Raw genomic sequence first — 17,294 nt, 5'->3', positions numbered from 1 at the left:
AAAAGTCAACAAAATCAACAGTTCAATGGTTAAATTGAAGGTGACGATTTCGCAAACACGACCACTGTGAAGTATAGTTTACTGTCTTTCCCCGAACTCCTCGAATGGATAATTCGCCAAATTGACCCTTGTCATGCATGGTATTCGGCCAGAGATCATTCCTAAGATCCCAGAATACGGAAATTCCAAAGGTCCCAGAATACGGAAATAGCAGGCAATTCAGATCAGCATCGTTAGTCTCCTTCAACGAAATCTCGAATATCTGAAAAGACAAAAACAAAAACCCACAGCAGAAAAAGATTCTCAATAACATTTGCACAACTCTAATAAATTTGGTATAACCAAATGATGTAAAACAATGAAAAACGTTATTTAAACAAACAAAAGTAGAAAGGGTATATACTTAACACCTAGCTCAAGGGGTTGAGGTGGGAGGGTATTTCATAAAACAAAAACATAAATCGGATACTTTCATCACCCACCTTTCACTTTCATTGATGCATAGAAAAGGGGAGATAACCCGTAAACCTAGTGACTAATTACCGACACTGTATGGATGGATAAATAAATTCCGGCTTATCACATTTATTAGTTTTTTCCACAAAAAGGAGGTGAATGATGACATATAATAAAAGGATAGAGCTTTGATAACGGCGCATATTGTGAGATGAACTCAAATATGCGGTATTATCAAAGACCTATGTATATAATAAACAAATGCTACGTATTTTACTTTAATGTTTTATTCGAGTTGGCAGGTATTGTCCACAGTGGTCTACACAACAGTGGGGCAGCCGGCAAAATGGCATACCCCCAACATCAACATAAGTTGTGCCCTCCCTGACGGGAAAAGTAGCACGCTGGGTTGACCTCATTCGTGCTACGGACACATTTCAACACAAATTATCTTTTATAATTATATTATTTTGCTTTAGCTTTAAATTGTATAAGATATAATTTTCAAAGTCAACATCACATATATCAACATCAACCATCACATATATCAACATCAACCACAAAAAGTCAACAAAATCAACAGTTCAATGGTTAAATTGAAGGTAATTGGTAAAAGTTCAGGAAATTTGAGTTGCAATTCCTATTTTAAAGTTCACTTTCCCCAATGAGAAAGATAACTCTAAGGAATAAATGTTAATTATGTTAATTTCCTAATACTCTTGACAATTTATTTATTTCACAGTGCTTCAATTAGCCTATAAATTATTATTATTAAACTTCTTTTTATAGTCTTTTATTTGTAGAATTGTATTTCAATACCCAAAGTTCTCTTCTTGTATAAATATTAAACAAGTGACTAGACCCATGTTTTTAGAACATTGTCAGGAAATAAAAGCCCATGCTGAAATTAATCTCTGTGTAAATAATCAACATTTGTGAAATAATCTATATATAATAAATTAGTAAAACAAGTTTACCTGATTTTTCATGTTAACTTATTGTCTTAAGATGGTACAAAACTTTTCATTTTCTAAACACAACTTTATAAGATACAAGGCCTTTATGCTGTTAATGGGTGAGAAGACTTTAAGGAGGCTAGGGGGTCAACAATTAAAAACCACCAGATATAATTTAAATTTTGGGATATGATATCTTAAGCTGTCAACTATTATTTGGCAAAGACAAATTTCATAAATGTTAGCTGTAAAATTTGATCAGTTATATCTTTATTGAGCTCTTCTTCTAAAGGAGATCCAAATAGCCTAAAAATGGCCACAACCACCCAGCCCCTTTAAATGTAGGTGTTTATATTGTATTATCATCAAACCTTCTCAATCAAGGTAAAGGCGCTGTTAGAGAAATTCATGATTATGCTCATGTACACTGGAGATGGCTTCCAAGGAATGAACAGCATGACCTTCTTTTATTTCCTTTATGTATAATTTTAACTACCCCATTGAACAAAATGACAACACAGAATATAAATTGCGAAACATGCCCTTCGCCCCATCTTACTTAATCTGAACCCTTTGATATATAATAACCAGCAAAATAGTAGCTAGCCTTGCTAGATATTACATGTAGTTAATTAAAATAAAATTAGGGGAATCCTATTTATACCAACTGTTACTAATGAACCATTGAGGTCCTAAATTACTATGCCCACATTGTTATTGTTCTTGTTGAATCTGAAGTTGCCCTCCCTATCAAGCCCCTTAAGAGAAGTGATATCCGAATAGGCGAGGATGCTGCTGGTCCTAATATATTATTATTATGTGGATTTGACAGACAATGTACAATTCAACTCTGGTGCATGTTACCTATGCCGGGTATGCCTCCCAGATTTTACAGCCTGAATTGTTGATTGTAATGCTTCCATCCAACTGAATTTTTTGACTCAAAATCTATTTACTTTTTTAGTCAACATTCATATTTACTTACCTTGAGTTTTGTCATATAGCATGTGTACAACTGTAAATATGTCTAAACAAATACACATCTTACTTGATGTTTCATTCATATCATAAAATGCATCATTGTAATGCTACATTCAAAAGCACCAAAACTTGTTATGTACTTTACTTCAAACTATTTTATTTCACAATTGATTACTGCCTTTGTCGCAACTGCATATCTTTCATGCCTCTCTTTGGACCCTTGTTAAAGTTTAATGGCCTTGATTGAAATTTATATACTTTAATTAGAGTTATGTCCCTTTGTGAATCTAACTATAAATAACATTTCTAAAGATTTGTCAAACTTTTATTACTTCTCAATCTGTATTTCTATTTTTTATTCACTGTTTTTAGGACAAAAGGTAGACTGGTATGGCACAGCTAGGGTAACCCTATCCTTGAACATTCATTTATTATTATTTTTTAAAAATCACTCGATATTTTAAATAAACTGATAAATGCACCAAACCCAAAGTTACAAAAGCATACTCATACTATAAGAATTATAATTATGGCTATTCCCATTTTTAAATCCCCTAAAGATAGGCTAAGGGATCTAAGTAACTAAATATAGGCCACCATGTGTACGGATGTTTATTGGCAAATGACCTTGAATAAAATGGACCGAATAAAGTTGAAAATCATACCTATTTTTACATTAGCTCATTTTTTTTATATATTATTTCACTTAGTAAGTTTTTATTCATTCAAAATCTGCCGATGAAGTTGGTTATTATTTTACCACATTGTAATCTTGTACCATGTGTCAGTGTTTAAAGCATGGACGGGTGGCAAATCGATCTGTTTCAATCCAATAAAATACTTGCCATCGAGCAATATCAATGTTAATAAGATAATCTGATTTACTTCTCTGACTGAAACTGAACTTTAAAAACTGGAAATTATTATAAAATATTTCATAAAACAAAAACATAAATCGGATACTTTCATCACCCACCTTTCACTTTCATTGATGCATAGAAAAGGGGAGATAACCCGTAAACCTAGTGACTAATTACCGACACTGTATGGATGGATAAATAAATTCCGGCTTATCACATTTATTAGTTTTTTCCACAAAAAGGAGGTGAATGATGACATATAATAAAAGGATAGAGCTTTGATAACGGCGCATATTGTGAGATGAACTCAAATATGCGGTATTATCTATACCATCTAGTAGACGTGCGATGTAATTATTTAATGCTTGTTTAATTTAACCCGTGCGTATCAATCAGTCTTTATCTTTAATCAAGACATTTAGTAGTAAACAGGGTAACGACAATTGATTAATTTCAATTATATGATTAAAAGTTCAACATTTTGACTACGGTATTATTTTTTCTGATTTGGGCCCAGAAATAAAAGAAAAATCTGAATGTGTAACATTATTTTGACTTCATTTCGAGATCAGTCCGGTGTTTCGTTTTTATTCAATCGGGATCAAAATGAACACAATATATAGACTTGACTTTCCTGTTTGATATGCGCGATATACATATACAGACTTTGTAAGATGGAGATGGAAAATATCAGTTCGCACAAAATATACCTAAAGTAAAATGCTTGCAAGTACTGTTTAAGAAATATATGATTTTTTCCTTTCCGCGAATTCAAACAACCGCGATTTGCTGAAAATTGAACAAATCGCGATCTTTTCCGACCGCGATTTTAACCTGCTATACTGTATTGTTCACCACTCTGTTCACCTAGCCTTAAAATATGTGTAATAATTTTTTTTTACAAGAAAATTCGTAAATTATAAATTTTACAATTAAGAAACAATTAATTTTGATTTCGTCTTATTTTTATTATTTAGACAAAAATGACAAATATAAATTTCATTTGTCTAAAAATTTATTGTAAAAAACAAATACGGAGCACAAAACAACACAAGATTTGTATTTAAAAAACACATTCATAACTCGTTCAGAAGCGTTCAAAATAAAGCGAACTCTTCTGAGATTCACTGATGTCTTGGCATTACTGCGCTACTGAAATACACAATTGCAAGGAAAGTGCATTCTTTTAGCTTGTTTTAAATTTTACGTAAAGTTACTCATTTCATATTCATCACATTCGTTGGTAATTTGTATTTATACAGTGTACATAAATATTTGTAATAGTTTCAAAATTATTTATTGTATAAAGCAAGTATTCTATCAGAATAGTTCGTAACACAGACAAATAAAAAAAGTTAACATACTAGTACATGTAATAGTAAAGCTATACGCTTTTTCAGATAAACACTTTTGCAGACAGACGCCCATCATTGAAATAACGTCGATTCTGAAATAAAACATGAAGCGTCATATTAAAAAACCATATCAAATGAATGATGTAAGGATAATTTGCAATGCCACTGAAAAAAATTCAAACTTTTCATTGCCAAGCAACTGTAGTATACTTACCAGGTCGACCTCGTCTATCCAAAAATTCCGGAAACTTCATGCCTCCCGTCTCTTCTGGGGCTATGTTTGATGAAAAAAAAATACCAGGAGTCCTGTATTATTTGCTCAGATTTGTAACCAATACAAACTTGACAGTGAAATAGTACAATATTGATTTTAATTTCATTCATTTCTGTGGAGAAGTTAATCACTAGATATCTTTGAAAACTTACTACACCCAATCCCTACAGGTAAATTACAGTTTAAAACCGTCAAAGTTAAAGTATTTATAGTATAAAATATTTGAAAAAATAAAAGCCTGTTTTTTTCTACAAGTAACTGAAAATATTTTTAAGAATGAAATTTAAGTTGTTAGAACTTGTGTCCGAATCTTTTTATACCCCCCCCCCTCCAACATGACAAGGAGCCCACAGCGGGTGTGACCGGTCGATGACTAGATAGTAAAGTGTCACCTATAGAACAAGAGGCCCATGGGCCACACCGCTCACCTGAGTAACCAGATTTCCTCTCTTCTTATATCTATTGTGGCCCCCTAATCCCCCCCCCACTACCCCCGTCTTGATTTTAATAATTTAGAATCTACACTACCCTAGGATGCCTCCACTTAAGTTTCAGTTTTCCTGGCCCAATGGTTCTTGAGAAGAAGATTTTTCCTATATATTTCTATATAAAAAATTGGATTCCCTATTTTGGCCCCGCCCTACCCCCCGGGTCATGATTTTAACAATTTAGAATCTACACTACCCCAGGATGATTTCACATATGTTTCAGCTATCTTTGCCCACTGGTTCTTGAGAAGAAGATTTTTAAAGATTATTCCTATGTATTTCTATGTAAAACTTGGATTTCCTATTGTGGTCCCGCCCTACCCCCCGGGGTCATGATTTTTACAACTTAGATTCTTCACTACCCCAAGATGCTTCCATATTATTTTCAGCTTTCCTGGCCCAATGGTTCTAGAGAAGAAGATTTTTAAAGATTTTTTCCTATATATTTCAATGTAAAACTTGGATTTCCTATTGTGGCCCCGCCCTACACCCGGGGGTCATGATTTTTACAATTTAGATTCTTCAATACCCCAATGTGCTTCCACATTAATTTCAACTTTTCTGGCCAACTGGTTCTTGAGAAGAAGATTTTTAAAGATTTTTTCCTATATATTTCAATGTAAAACTTGAATTTCCTACCCCCGGGGGTCATGATTTTAACAATTTAGAATCTACACTACCCCTGAATGCTTCTTCGTAAGTTTCAGCTTTTCTGGCCCAGTGGTTCTTGAGAAGAAGATTTTAAAAGATTTTTCCTATATATTTCTATGTAAAACTTGGATTTCCTATTGTGGCCCTGCCCTACCCCTGGGGGTCAAAATTTTTACATTTTAGATTCTTCAATACCCCAGGATGCTTCCACATTAATTTCAACTTTTCTGACCCACTGGTTCTTGAGAAGAAGATTTTTAAAGATTTTTTCCTACATATTTCAATGTAAAACTTGAATTTCCTATTGTGGCCCCGCCCTACCCCCGGGGGTCATGATTTTTACAATTTAGAATCTACACTACCCCTGGATGCTTCTTCATAAGTTTCAGCTTTTCTGGCCCAGTGGTTCTTGAGAAGAAGATTTTTAAAGATTTTTCCTATAAATTTCTATGTAAAACTTGGATTTCCTATTGTGGCCCCGCCCTTCCCCTTGGGGTCATGATTTTAACAATTTAGAATCTACACTACCCCAGGATGCTTCCACATAAGTTTCAGCTTTCCTGGCCGAGTGGTTCTTGAGAAGAAGATTTTTTAATGATCCCACCCTATTTTTGTCTTTTCTTGATTATCACCCCTTAGAAGGGAACCTGGCCCTTTATTTTTAACAATTTAATCTCCCCATCCCCAAAAGATGCTTTGTACCAAGTTTGGTTAAAATTGGCCCAGTGGTTCTTGAGAAGAAGTTGAAAATGTGGAAAGTTTACAGACCGACAGACGGACTACGGAAAACTGTAAATCCATTGCGCACACAAAGTTACGCATTGTTCTGCTTTATTCCCACCCTACCCATTATGCATACGTTTAAACCTGTTGATTGAAATGTTTTACTGCCAGGTACTTTATATTTTGTAGCTAAGAGTTGCAATTTCGCAATAAAAGGTTAAATAATAACTGCGCCTGCGATAACGGCGCATATCCAGCAGACTGCGCTGGGATATGCAGAATTGTTCTGCTTTATTTTCTTCAAATTCGTACTTCTCTGCACGTAAGCTGGGTATGTCAAAATTTCCTCATATATACATGGAGTGTAAATGGTGTAAATGGTAAATGGATCTTCACAATGATATCAATTTTTGGCCCAGAAAAGCAATTAAGGAATTTTTTGTTCAGGAAATAGCAACAGATATGCAAGAAACACACTGTACATGGAAGGTAATATTGTGAGATGGTAGATTGAGAACACGCAGATATAAAAGGAGAAAAAGTGTACTTTTCGTGCACAATGAAATAGACTTTTTAAAAATGTAAGACACTTAGCATGAAACGTATGGAGCATCTCAGTACACTTATGTCGGGGTATATATTTTGGAGAGCTACTGATCTGCAGCTTGGATAAATGTAGAAAAGTTGTAAGAACTTGTATTTAAACCTTTTGTGGAATATTTATAAGCAATTTTCTTTGTATCGCATTATTAAAAAAACCTGGACGCACAACAAATATCCCTGTTGTTAAGGGACTGTCCGTCTGTCTGTCTTCTGATTGATGACTAGTATGATGTTTGAAGAAGAATTGAATACACATTAGAGAAACATAATTTTACAAGACGCCAAATGTACGATTCGTATAATTGTTGTAAGAAACAAAATGAAGTTTATTTTTTGAAAACCTAAATATGGTATTATTAAATTTTCACGGCGATTCACATTTAAATTTAAAAAAATATTGTACATCATAACAACAACAAGCATTAATTTCAATACTGCGATAGTTAGACTCTCAAAATTAGAAGGTAGATCAGAGTTTTGTTTTACAAATGAAACAAAGCTTTCAAAATAATTCACACCTAAGACGAAAGACCAATATTCAGATTTAAAATTATGAAACAACCAGGATGGCAAGATTTTGAAAGTGAACATTTCACAGACTGTCTGGAAAACATCTATATATATTATAATTTATTTTATCACATTAAATGACAATAAATGACATTTCTATTAATAACCTGGTAGGTTGCCTGGTTGCCTGCTTGGAAGTTCTGCCGGAAGTCCGCTAATGTCAGGAAATTCTGGAATTGCCATGTCATCTGGCATCGATGGGAATAAATCTATAATCAACGTCAGTTAAAAATAGTTATGAATTCATCACAAAGATGATGATATAAGATGCTTCTTGGTTTTTTAATTGAAAGGGAAGAAAAGGGTAAATGATTTTAGTGAAGGTGGCACTTAATACCACAGAGTGAATAAAATTCAACACAACGATGATGATATAGGATACTTCTTGGTGTTTCAAATGTTAAGAAGATAAAGAAGTAAATGATTTTAGTGTAGGTGGCATGTAATACCATAGGGTGAATATGTTTTTAAAAAAAATTACACAAGAAATATTTGACGCCGTTGTGGAAATGAGCTGCGTTCTTACTTATTTTGAAATTACTTTAAAGATTTTTGTACATTTTTTTCTTAATTTTATACAGTATGTAAACGTGATTAAGTAAAATAAACATACGAGGGGTGATCGAAAAGTTCGCGATCTAATTGAATAACTTCCAAATAAGAAATGATATAGGGTTTTAGTATTGAAAATGTTTTAAAGTAGTCCTCTCTGACTTTAACGCGCATCTGCAACCATTCTGCCCATGCGCAGATCACGTGATATTTGCGGTCACGTGACATGTTCCTTAGTCTTTTGTCACAGAAGCTTAAAAAATTTTCAGACTCCTATATTTCTTACCATGCAAGTCATTTTTTGGAGCAAAATCGGTCTATTTGTCAGAAATGGCCTAATCTCGGCAATAGTATGGGTGGATAATGATATCCTTTTACAGAGTGAGCGTGGTGACCATCAAAACCCAAGTCCTCTATCTTTTGAGCGTCGTTTATTTCATGTGGATAGAGTATGGGTGCCTTCACTTTATCATACCTGATATGTTTAAAGTCTAAAGTAAACGATATTTTAGGGATTTGATAATTATACTTTTGTAAGGATATTCATTTATTTTTCTAACTGTGAGTTGGCGATCTTTCATATCAAATTGCTTAACAAAAGACACGTCTCTTTCCCAGTTTGCTTTCACTGGGCAACAGAACAAACATCATTGTTAAACATCTCCCTACCTTCACTTAAACAATCAATCCAATTAATGACAAACCTTCTGGTAAGTCTTTTGTCTTCATAAACCGTATACAAATTATTATTTAAACTTCTACAAAGGAATTTCCAAGATATACGTTTAATACTTTTCAGCCGTTCGTTTCTCGAATACTAATGAGTCAACAATTTTTTGTCACGAGTGACCTACATTAAGACGTCATTTTCAAATTGTGACGTCACAAACACGGTGAGAAACGTTCCATAACATAAGCTATTTATAGAACATGTGTATGACTTTATGTGTGCCAAATTTTTCATTTTAATCTGAAATTGTATTTTTGTTGATATAGAGATAGTTCGCGAACTTTTTGATCACCCCTCGTACACTTTATTCTTAATTCTTTAAAAAAAATTTGACAAACCTTACATGATTAAAATGAAGACGTTTGAGTAGTATTTATTTGATAATTAATCGTAAATGACCGTGCGACGTATTACTTGGCACTGGTTTTTTATAGAGATAGAGACAGAACAAACATCATTGTTAAACATCTCCCTACCTTCACTTAAACAATCAATCCAATTAATGACAAACCTTCTGGTAAGTCTTTTGTCTTCATAAACCGTATACAAATTATTATTTAAACTTCTACAAAGGAATTTCCAAGATATACGTTTAATACTTTTCAGCCGTTCGTTTCTCGAATACTAATGAGTCAACAATTTTTTGTCACGAGTGACCTACATTAAGACGTCATTTTCAAATTGTGACGTCACAAACACGGTGAGAAACGTTCCATAACATAAGCTATTTATAGAACATGTGTATGACTTTATGTGTGCCAAATTTTTCATTTTAATCTGAAATTGTATTTTTGTTGATATAGAGATAGTTCGCGAACTTTTTGATCACCCCTCGTACACTTTATTCTTAATTCTTTAAAAAAAATTTGACAAACCTTACATGATTAAAATGAAGACGTTTGAGTAGTATTTATTTGATAATTAATCGTAAATGACCGTGCGACGTATTACTTGGCACTGGTTTTTTTTCTTAACACTTTTATAACAATGTATCATAAAAGTTTATTTTTTTACTTTCCTAATTTATTTTTTTTAGTGCAGTGTTATGTTACCTGCTATAGGCTGCGGAGGGACCGCCGGGAGGTCCTGTCTAACCGCACACGTCATGTTGGTCATTGCAATGTCATCAATGGCTATCACGGTATTATCTCCATCGTGTTCAGCTTCAATTAATATCTATTTAAAGTAGTTAGTCATTTTAAATTTCGTATATAGATATGGAATTGGCATTATGGAAAAAGCAAATCTATATTTCCCCAACTGAGGGAAAAAATTCCCGAGGTAGCAAAGTTTGCAATATAAGGAGAAAAAAAATAAATCTCAGATCAAAATATTTTGATGTCATGAGAAACAATGAATTACTATTCAGAATCGACCACTGAGCTCACTAAACATTTTTAAAAAGGATATACAATGTACCATGAATTCTCTAGAAGTAGAGATGTTGACATGAGCTCTCCGCCACGATTTGGATGGGGCATCCTCCTTCCAGATTTGATTCATGTCTTGCGTTTCATGGTCCAAAAGATACACCGCCAGAAGTCCACTTCTGTTTGACTTGTAAAACGTAAAGGATAAACAAAAGGATCCATATTTGTTTGGTTCTCTAACGATGTGAGATGTAAACGTTGACAACATTCTCAGGTTTTCTTGGCTGAACAGGTAATTCCCTGTAACCAGAAAGAAGAAAAAATTATAATAATTTCATTCATATAGAAGGATTAACATAAAGATGGTTTACACAAGAACAGAAATTCTACATTTGAACAGACGGTGGCATGCTCTACACACGAACGATTTATAGAAAGAGGCAATTCAATTACAAATGAAAAAAATGTTACAATGATATCAACATTCCCGTTTAAAATCAACATTTTAAAAATTATATGGTCTATACGATGGCTTTGTTGCCGAATGAAATATATCTTTTTAGTTTAATGTTCACTGGCAATTAAAATCTACGGAAGGTAAAAGGAAATGAATCGTACTCACAGCTTTCGCCTATTTTATTGTAAATGAATTATGACAGAACTAACCTGTTTGATTGATTCCTTCCTCAGAGATCGAGCCCAATTTCTCATTTCTTACAGACCAGTCAAGTCTTGTATGCCAATCACAGGGAACTCCATCAAAATCACAGGTAAGCTGCAAAAAGTCTTTAAACGACAGAAAAAGATTACTGAATCATAAATCAGAGCTATACATTGACTTTTATATTTTACGGTTCTAGAACGATGTGCACATATGATTAATACGAGATTGAGAAAACAGAAATGTACATTACATAAATGCAAAAAAAAAAAATATTTTTCAACACTATAAGAAATTAAAAGATAAAACTTAGTACATTCTCCCTAAAGAGGTTAACCGAATTAACCACTTACAATCTCAAAAATCAGTACCATCGTAAGTTTGCATTTAACCCAAAAAGGAACTCCCTTAAAATTTAAATAAGCAATTCTTTTTATATGGCACATATACATCGAGATTAAAATATTTGAAATTATTTTAAAAAATTGTCCATAGATGTAGCTTGCATAGGAATGTAATATATAAAAAGTAACATTAATTACTCACCAACTTTCCTGGAATCTGAAAAGCAAAAGAAGTGTCCCAGTTTGGTTTTCTAAACGTTTCATCCAAATGTTTTCAATGATTTTCGTTTGTGGGGTTAATTTTCTTTGTTTTAAATATGTATGAAGAGACTCCTTTACTGAGTTTTCAAAATGTAAAAAAAACAACAAATCTTCACTTATTCAACCACGTTATAAAATTCCGCAAGTCAAATTATTTAAAAGCAAAATTACTAAAAATTTGTTCCTACGAAAATAAGTGATTTTATAGTAAATCCGTACATAATATTTTCATGATAATTTGTTTCTAAGAAAATTAGTGGTTTTACACAGTCATAGCCACTGTCAGAGTCTGAAAGTACCAAAATAATTCAAGTAACTTCTGGCCTGTCTTTGAATGGAGAAAATAATTAAACCAATTTAACACAGTCTAAATTTGTCAATTTTTTCCAAAATATGTTTTAAAAAACACAAAAAACCCAGCTACATATATGTTATAATGTTTTTGTATAAATTACAGAATGAAGACAACTTGTTTCATGTATAATTGTATCATAAACATTACCGTCGTGATTTCCTTCCATGACAAAACCCCCCATAACTGTAAAAAAAATATAGATACATGTACTAATGTTTCATATATTTTAAAAACTTTTTAATGTCTTCTTAACCTTCGATATGTTGACAAGTACAGAAATCAACACACAACTGGTTTTGAAAAAAGCAAATGTTATGTATATCAACTTCAATTATATTTATAAACTGAATTAATATGACTAAAGTCTAGTAGAGAAACGTTTTAGGTGAATATATAAGTATCATAAATGAGGTCAAAAAGCATTATGAAGCTCCCATGGACATTAACTGTACTTCTTTATGGTCGATCTGATTTACATTCCTTTGAAGCAGAATGTATTCAAAAATCTTCCACATGAGAAGAAAAAAAGCACTTGTGGCCTTCAGTTCAATACTTATATAGTAGTTTCATATATATTCAAATATTTAGATTATTAGTTTATTACTGATAATAGACGATGGAGACAAATACGTAAATGGTATTACAAACAAATTGACATTAGGTTTTCCATCGTTAACTTTTCCTATTTATGTAGTAATATTCCATTATCATCTGCATATGCGTATTCGTTACTCAAGAGCATCATCAAAAACAATATTTAAACCAGGTAGGCTTTTGACATATATGTAAGATTATGTAACAACGATTAAAAAAATGTTAAAAGTGAATTCTATTGTCATGGTAATGACATTTGAAGGAAATATATCTATTTCTGGGTCTTTTTTCGGCTGCAATTTTCCATGCTAAACGATAGGCCTTTGTTTTCTATACTAGAATTGACAAGAGAATTTTATCTATCTGATCAATATTTATGTTTAACGATGGATGTTCTCCTTTAATAGAAAGCAAATATTTTTTCACTCAGTCTCCTTGGCATCTGAACACATCTCTGCAATGTCCAGAGTATGTTTAATTACGGGGTAGAGGCGGGGATTATGATATGTACTTTTATTAAATTATTGAACAATGATAGATGTCTTAGGTCATTCAAATGTTCATTTTGTGGAAAATCGTATACTATCCTTGCTTCCATGAAATTGTCAAAAATTGGTTCAAACTCAGTATAACTAAAGCCAGCCCCTATTATTTCACCTACTAACGAAGTGAAATAGTAGGGGCTGGCTTTAGTCAGACTGGTTCAAACTCTATGAAACAATTTTCACACTTTCATGAGAAAATCACATATATCAAGCCTATAAGTTGAAACATTTTTGCTTCATTTTGAGTAATGTGCATTGAAGCAATAAAAAAATATCTGGTTTGTTGATATATATATATATATTATTATGGTTACAAGAACTGTCACGTACAGCACATTCACTTTCTCACACACACCCTCTCCCTCACACACAAAACACGCACCCTCACGCAATACGCACACACAAAAAAGAATTTTATTTAGAGTTACCTTCCGTTCCACCTCGTTGCAATCCCCAATTTGAGGAAGGGGGAGAAAATCCTCCATCTTCTCCTACCATCGGGGGGAAAATTTCCGCAAACCCTCCTCCCCCCGGAAGAGGCGATAAAATATCATCAAAACCTCCCGGTGTCCCCACCGTAGTGGTGCCCTCCTCAGCTTCCACGGCGAGGGAATCCCCGGGATCTCCGGTCTCTGATGACGTCATGGAGGCGGGATCTCCTACTGTTATTATTAGCTATTTTACTCCCTATATTTTTTTTTTCATTTTTTTTTCTTGCTATATGCAGTATTTTATAAACTTTTTTTCCCTCCAAAATAGGAATTTCACTCATCTGTTTAAATGAGCCAAATTAAACGTTTGCAATGACAAAAAAATTTGACGATTTTAAATAGATAAGTAAATATATGGTAAATTCAACAAATATGTAGATCAGAAGCTTCAAATATTTAAGGTAGATCAGCTAAAACTTCAAATATTATTCCTGGCTTTTAAATTACAAATAGTGTCTGTACTTGTTTAAAAATGCTGAGTATGAACCCATTACCAAGTTGTCTGTAAACCAGGATGCCTCCGCCAGCACCAATGCCCATTGAAATAATGGCCACAGACATAAAACGGAGGAAGACCAATGTCCTGTTTGGTTTCTTTGCCTCCAGTGGTGGCATTTGGTACTTAAGTTCTCCGTTGATACCATTAACACTACCTGAAGATGTGCACATTGATATTTTGTAAGAACAAAAATACTTTCATACACCGAGTAAGCGGAGTGTGTGATTTTTTCTGCAGTTATTATCAAAGTAGCAACGTAAAATCTCGTAGTAGAAAGAGAAAAGAAAGACATTTTATTTCTTTTAGTGTATAAATAATTAATCATTTAATGTAGGGTATAGTCCATGAAATATTTTATCATTGGTATGTATGTTATTGTAGTTTCATTGACGAAATAGCCACTAATACATGTAATAAATGTCAATAGAGGTGCTTTACATAGCGTTTTTTTCGAACTGAAAATGATAATGGTTTTCTCACATGTAAGAATAAAGGAGATAATATGAGTGGATGTATAATATATAAATAATGCTTAAGTTTTTTTTTTTTTTCAAACCGTCTTAGCCTCTAAGAGATGAAAGCATTGGTCGATTATGAAATTATTTTCCACGACACGGTATCCTCCTGTTGTACAATAGGAACATTTAAGACCGCAGAACATTAACTGGCAAAATTGGAAATATACAGCTTACGTCATTTCTATCTGTTACAATCAAAACATTCAGTGATAGACAACGAAATGGGCGGGTACAATTCGACGCGGACGTGTGGAAAACATCGGATTGAAATTGCAGATCGAAATTCATTTTCAATCCACCTGAGCTGTTTTCAAAGCAAAGAGTGAATGTATGATCCAAAAATCAACTATATTTCAACGCCCAAATACATATTGTTTGAAGTTCACATTAATATGAGTTTTAGCTTATAATTTTAAGAACGCGAAAGATCATACAAGACAAAGATTATTTTTCAGGAGATATTTGATAATTCTAGAAGGTGGGGGGGGGGGGTTAAAAAATTGTCGAGTCAGGTCATGGCTTAACATGACAATATATTTTACTTTTAGGATTATAAGAGTGCATGAGTTTTATACTTATTCTCACTGAAAACTGTTGGACAACTTTATTTCAAAATCGTTCAACCCCCCACCCACCAACACAAAGATATACATAAATTTACCAAACAGAAATGAAATATTTGTCCCTTAAATATTTATTAATTTAAAACACTGGACAAAAAAAAATTCAAACTGTACCAAAATTGAAATTATTTGTCTTCTGGGTCAATCAGTAATAATGTGCCTTCTAGCGTAGCTGAGGTGGATTGAAAATGAATTTCGATCTGCAATTTCAATTCGATGTTTTCCAAACGTCTGCGTCGAATTGTACCCGCCCATTTCATTGTCTATCACTCAATGTTTTGATTGTAACATAGAAATGACGTAAGCTGTATATTTCAAAATTTGCCAGTTAATGTTCCGCGGTCTTAAACATCGGATAGAAACAAAGCGTAAAATTGATACGAAATCTTAGAACAACAGAAAAAATAAATCAGATTACTTTTTAACAGAATATTTTCTATTGAATAACGTTAATGGATTTTTGTTGCAATCGTCCAGTGAAAGGTAGGGTTTTGCAAAACAAAAGTATCAACTTATAGTGATTACCTGTGGCTTTAATGGTGTGTTTCACAGCTTCAGGAGCAGTTCTGGTGTTATCCCCCTGTGTAAAGAATTAAAAACATTGATTTCATTACTCACAGAATAAAATCCGATTAAATTGTCTCAAGTTTATATTTCTCTCTCTCTCTCTCTCTCTCTCTCTCTCTCTCTATATATATATATATATATATATATATATATATATATATATATATATATATATATATATATATATATATATATATATATATATATATATATATATATATATATATATATATATATCACACACACGCACACACAAATCATGTGTCAAAATTAAAGGATTCAAGAAAAAATCTTTTTATTGCTTAATAATTTCATCCGGAACTTATAAGTTCAATAATGAACTCTGTTGAGCATATACTGAAGTCCAGATTTTAAATAAATTAACTTAATTCCGAAATAATTCAAAAAAATCTTATAATCAAACTAAATTTTCATTGTCTTTGTATTTCAATAGAACGATCTGTATTCAAATCAAAGTATAAAAATCAATAAAAGAAAATTGACGACAATTCAATGTGTAAATGATGGACTAAAGATAATTATGAAGAACGTCAGTAAGCATTTGACTCAATGACTTTTATTTCAAACTCACTGGTGAGTTGACACATGAAAGGAAGGAACTATTGTTAATTGTTAATATGATAATAAGAAACTCAGAATCATACGGAGTTTATATTTCTCAGTCGATTCGAAAAGGAAGGGCAAGTTCTAAACATTTTCTAAAACAAGCTAAGTTATTGACAAACAAGTTAATGAAGCAAGAATATCAACAATCTCAAAAAGTCATAATTTCGTAATTTCTATGGTCGAAACAACGGTCTTGTGAGCAAATGCAATTTGTCATTTAGTCATATGCTGACTTAATTTTTTCATAGTAATATTAGTCATATGCTGACTTACTTTTTCCATAATAATACCTTGTTAGCAAATACAATTTATCATTAAGTCACATGCTGACTGATTTTTTTTTAACTGTTAGGCCATTATTTACACACTGAGCTGTCCACTGATTTTTCCGTTTTTTCACGAACATGGGAGGAGATCACGGCCGGTGTGACCCTCGGGCAGGAGATGCTCACTCCTCCATGGCACCTTATTCCCAGCTCTGATGTTTTGGAGGTCTGTGTTTGCTGTGCTACTATTTTGTATTGTTTAATGGGCTTTTGAGCTGGAAAACTGTTCCTTATCTCCACATATTTCAATCAAAATATTGTCTTAGAGAAAAGTGTGTCAATAAGCAAGATAATTCTGTTAGATTCAGGCGTAA

General features: G+C 32.8%; 1 protein-coding gene across 1 annotated transcript; it reads right to left on the bottom strand.

Moving 5' to 3' along the window:
- Positions 1-4,645: 4,645 nt before the first annotated feature.
- LOC134271291 (uncharacterized) lies at positions 4,646-13,983 on the bottom strand. The gene is made up of 9 exons (XM_062753517.1): positions 13,758-13,983; positions 12,338-12,373; positions 11,777-11,791; positions 11,236-11,355; positions 10,619-10,869; positions 10,252-10,375; positions 8,025-8,126; positions 4,823-4,876; positions 4,646-4,700 (listed from the first exon to the last, which is right to left on the bottom strand). Exons 1-9 carry the CDS (start codon positions 13,972-13,974, stop codon positions 4,681-4,683), a joined length of 939 nt encoding a protein of 312 aa, XP_062609501.1. The 5' UTR covers positions 13,975-13,983; the 3' UTR covers positions 4,646-4,680.
- Between the last annotated feature and the right edge of the window lie 3,311 nt (positions 13,984-17,294).

This window comes from Saccostrea cucullata, unplaced genomic scaffold, assembly GCF_032062105.1.
Source record: "Saccostrea cucullata isolate Sc308-1 unplaced genomic scaffold, CSIRO_AGI_Scuc_v1 ctg177, whole genome shotgun sequence".
NCBI lineage: Eukaryota > Metazoa > Mollusca > Bivalvia > Ostreida > Ostreidae > Saccostrea > Saccostrea cuccullata.
Note: the sequence above shows the minus strand (reverse complement) of the source record. Positions and strands in the feature narration are given on the sequence as shown.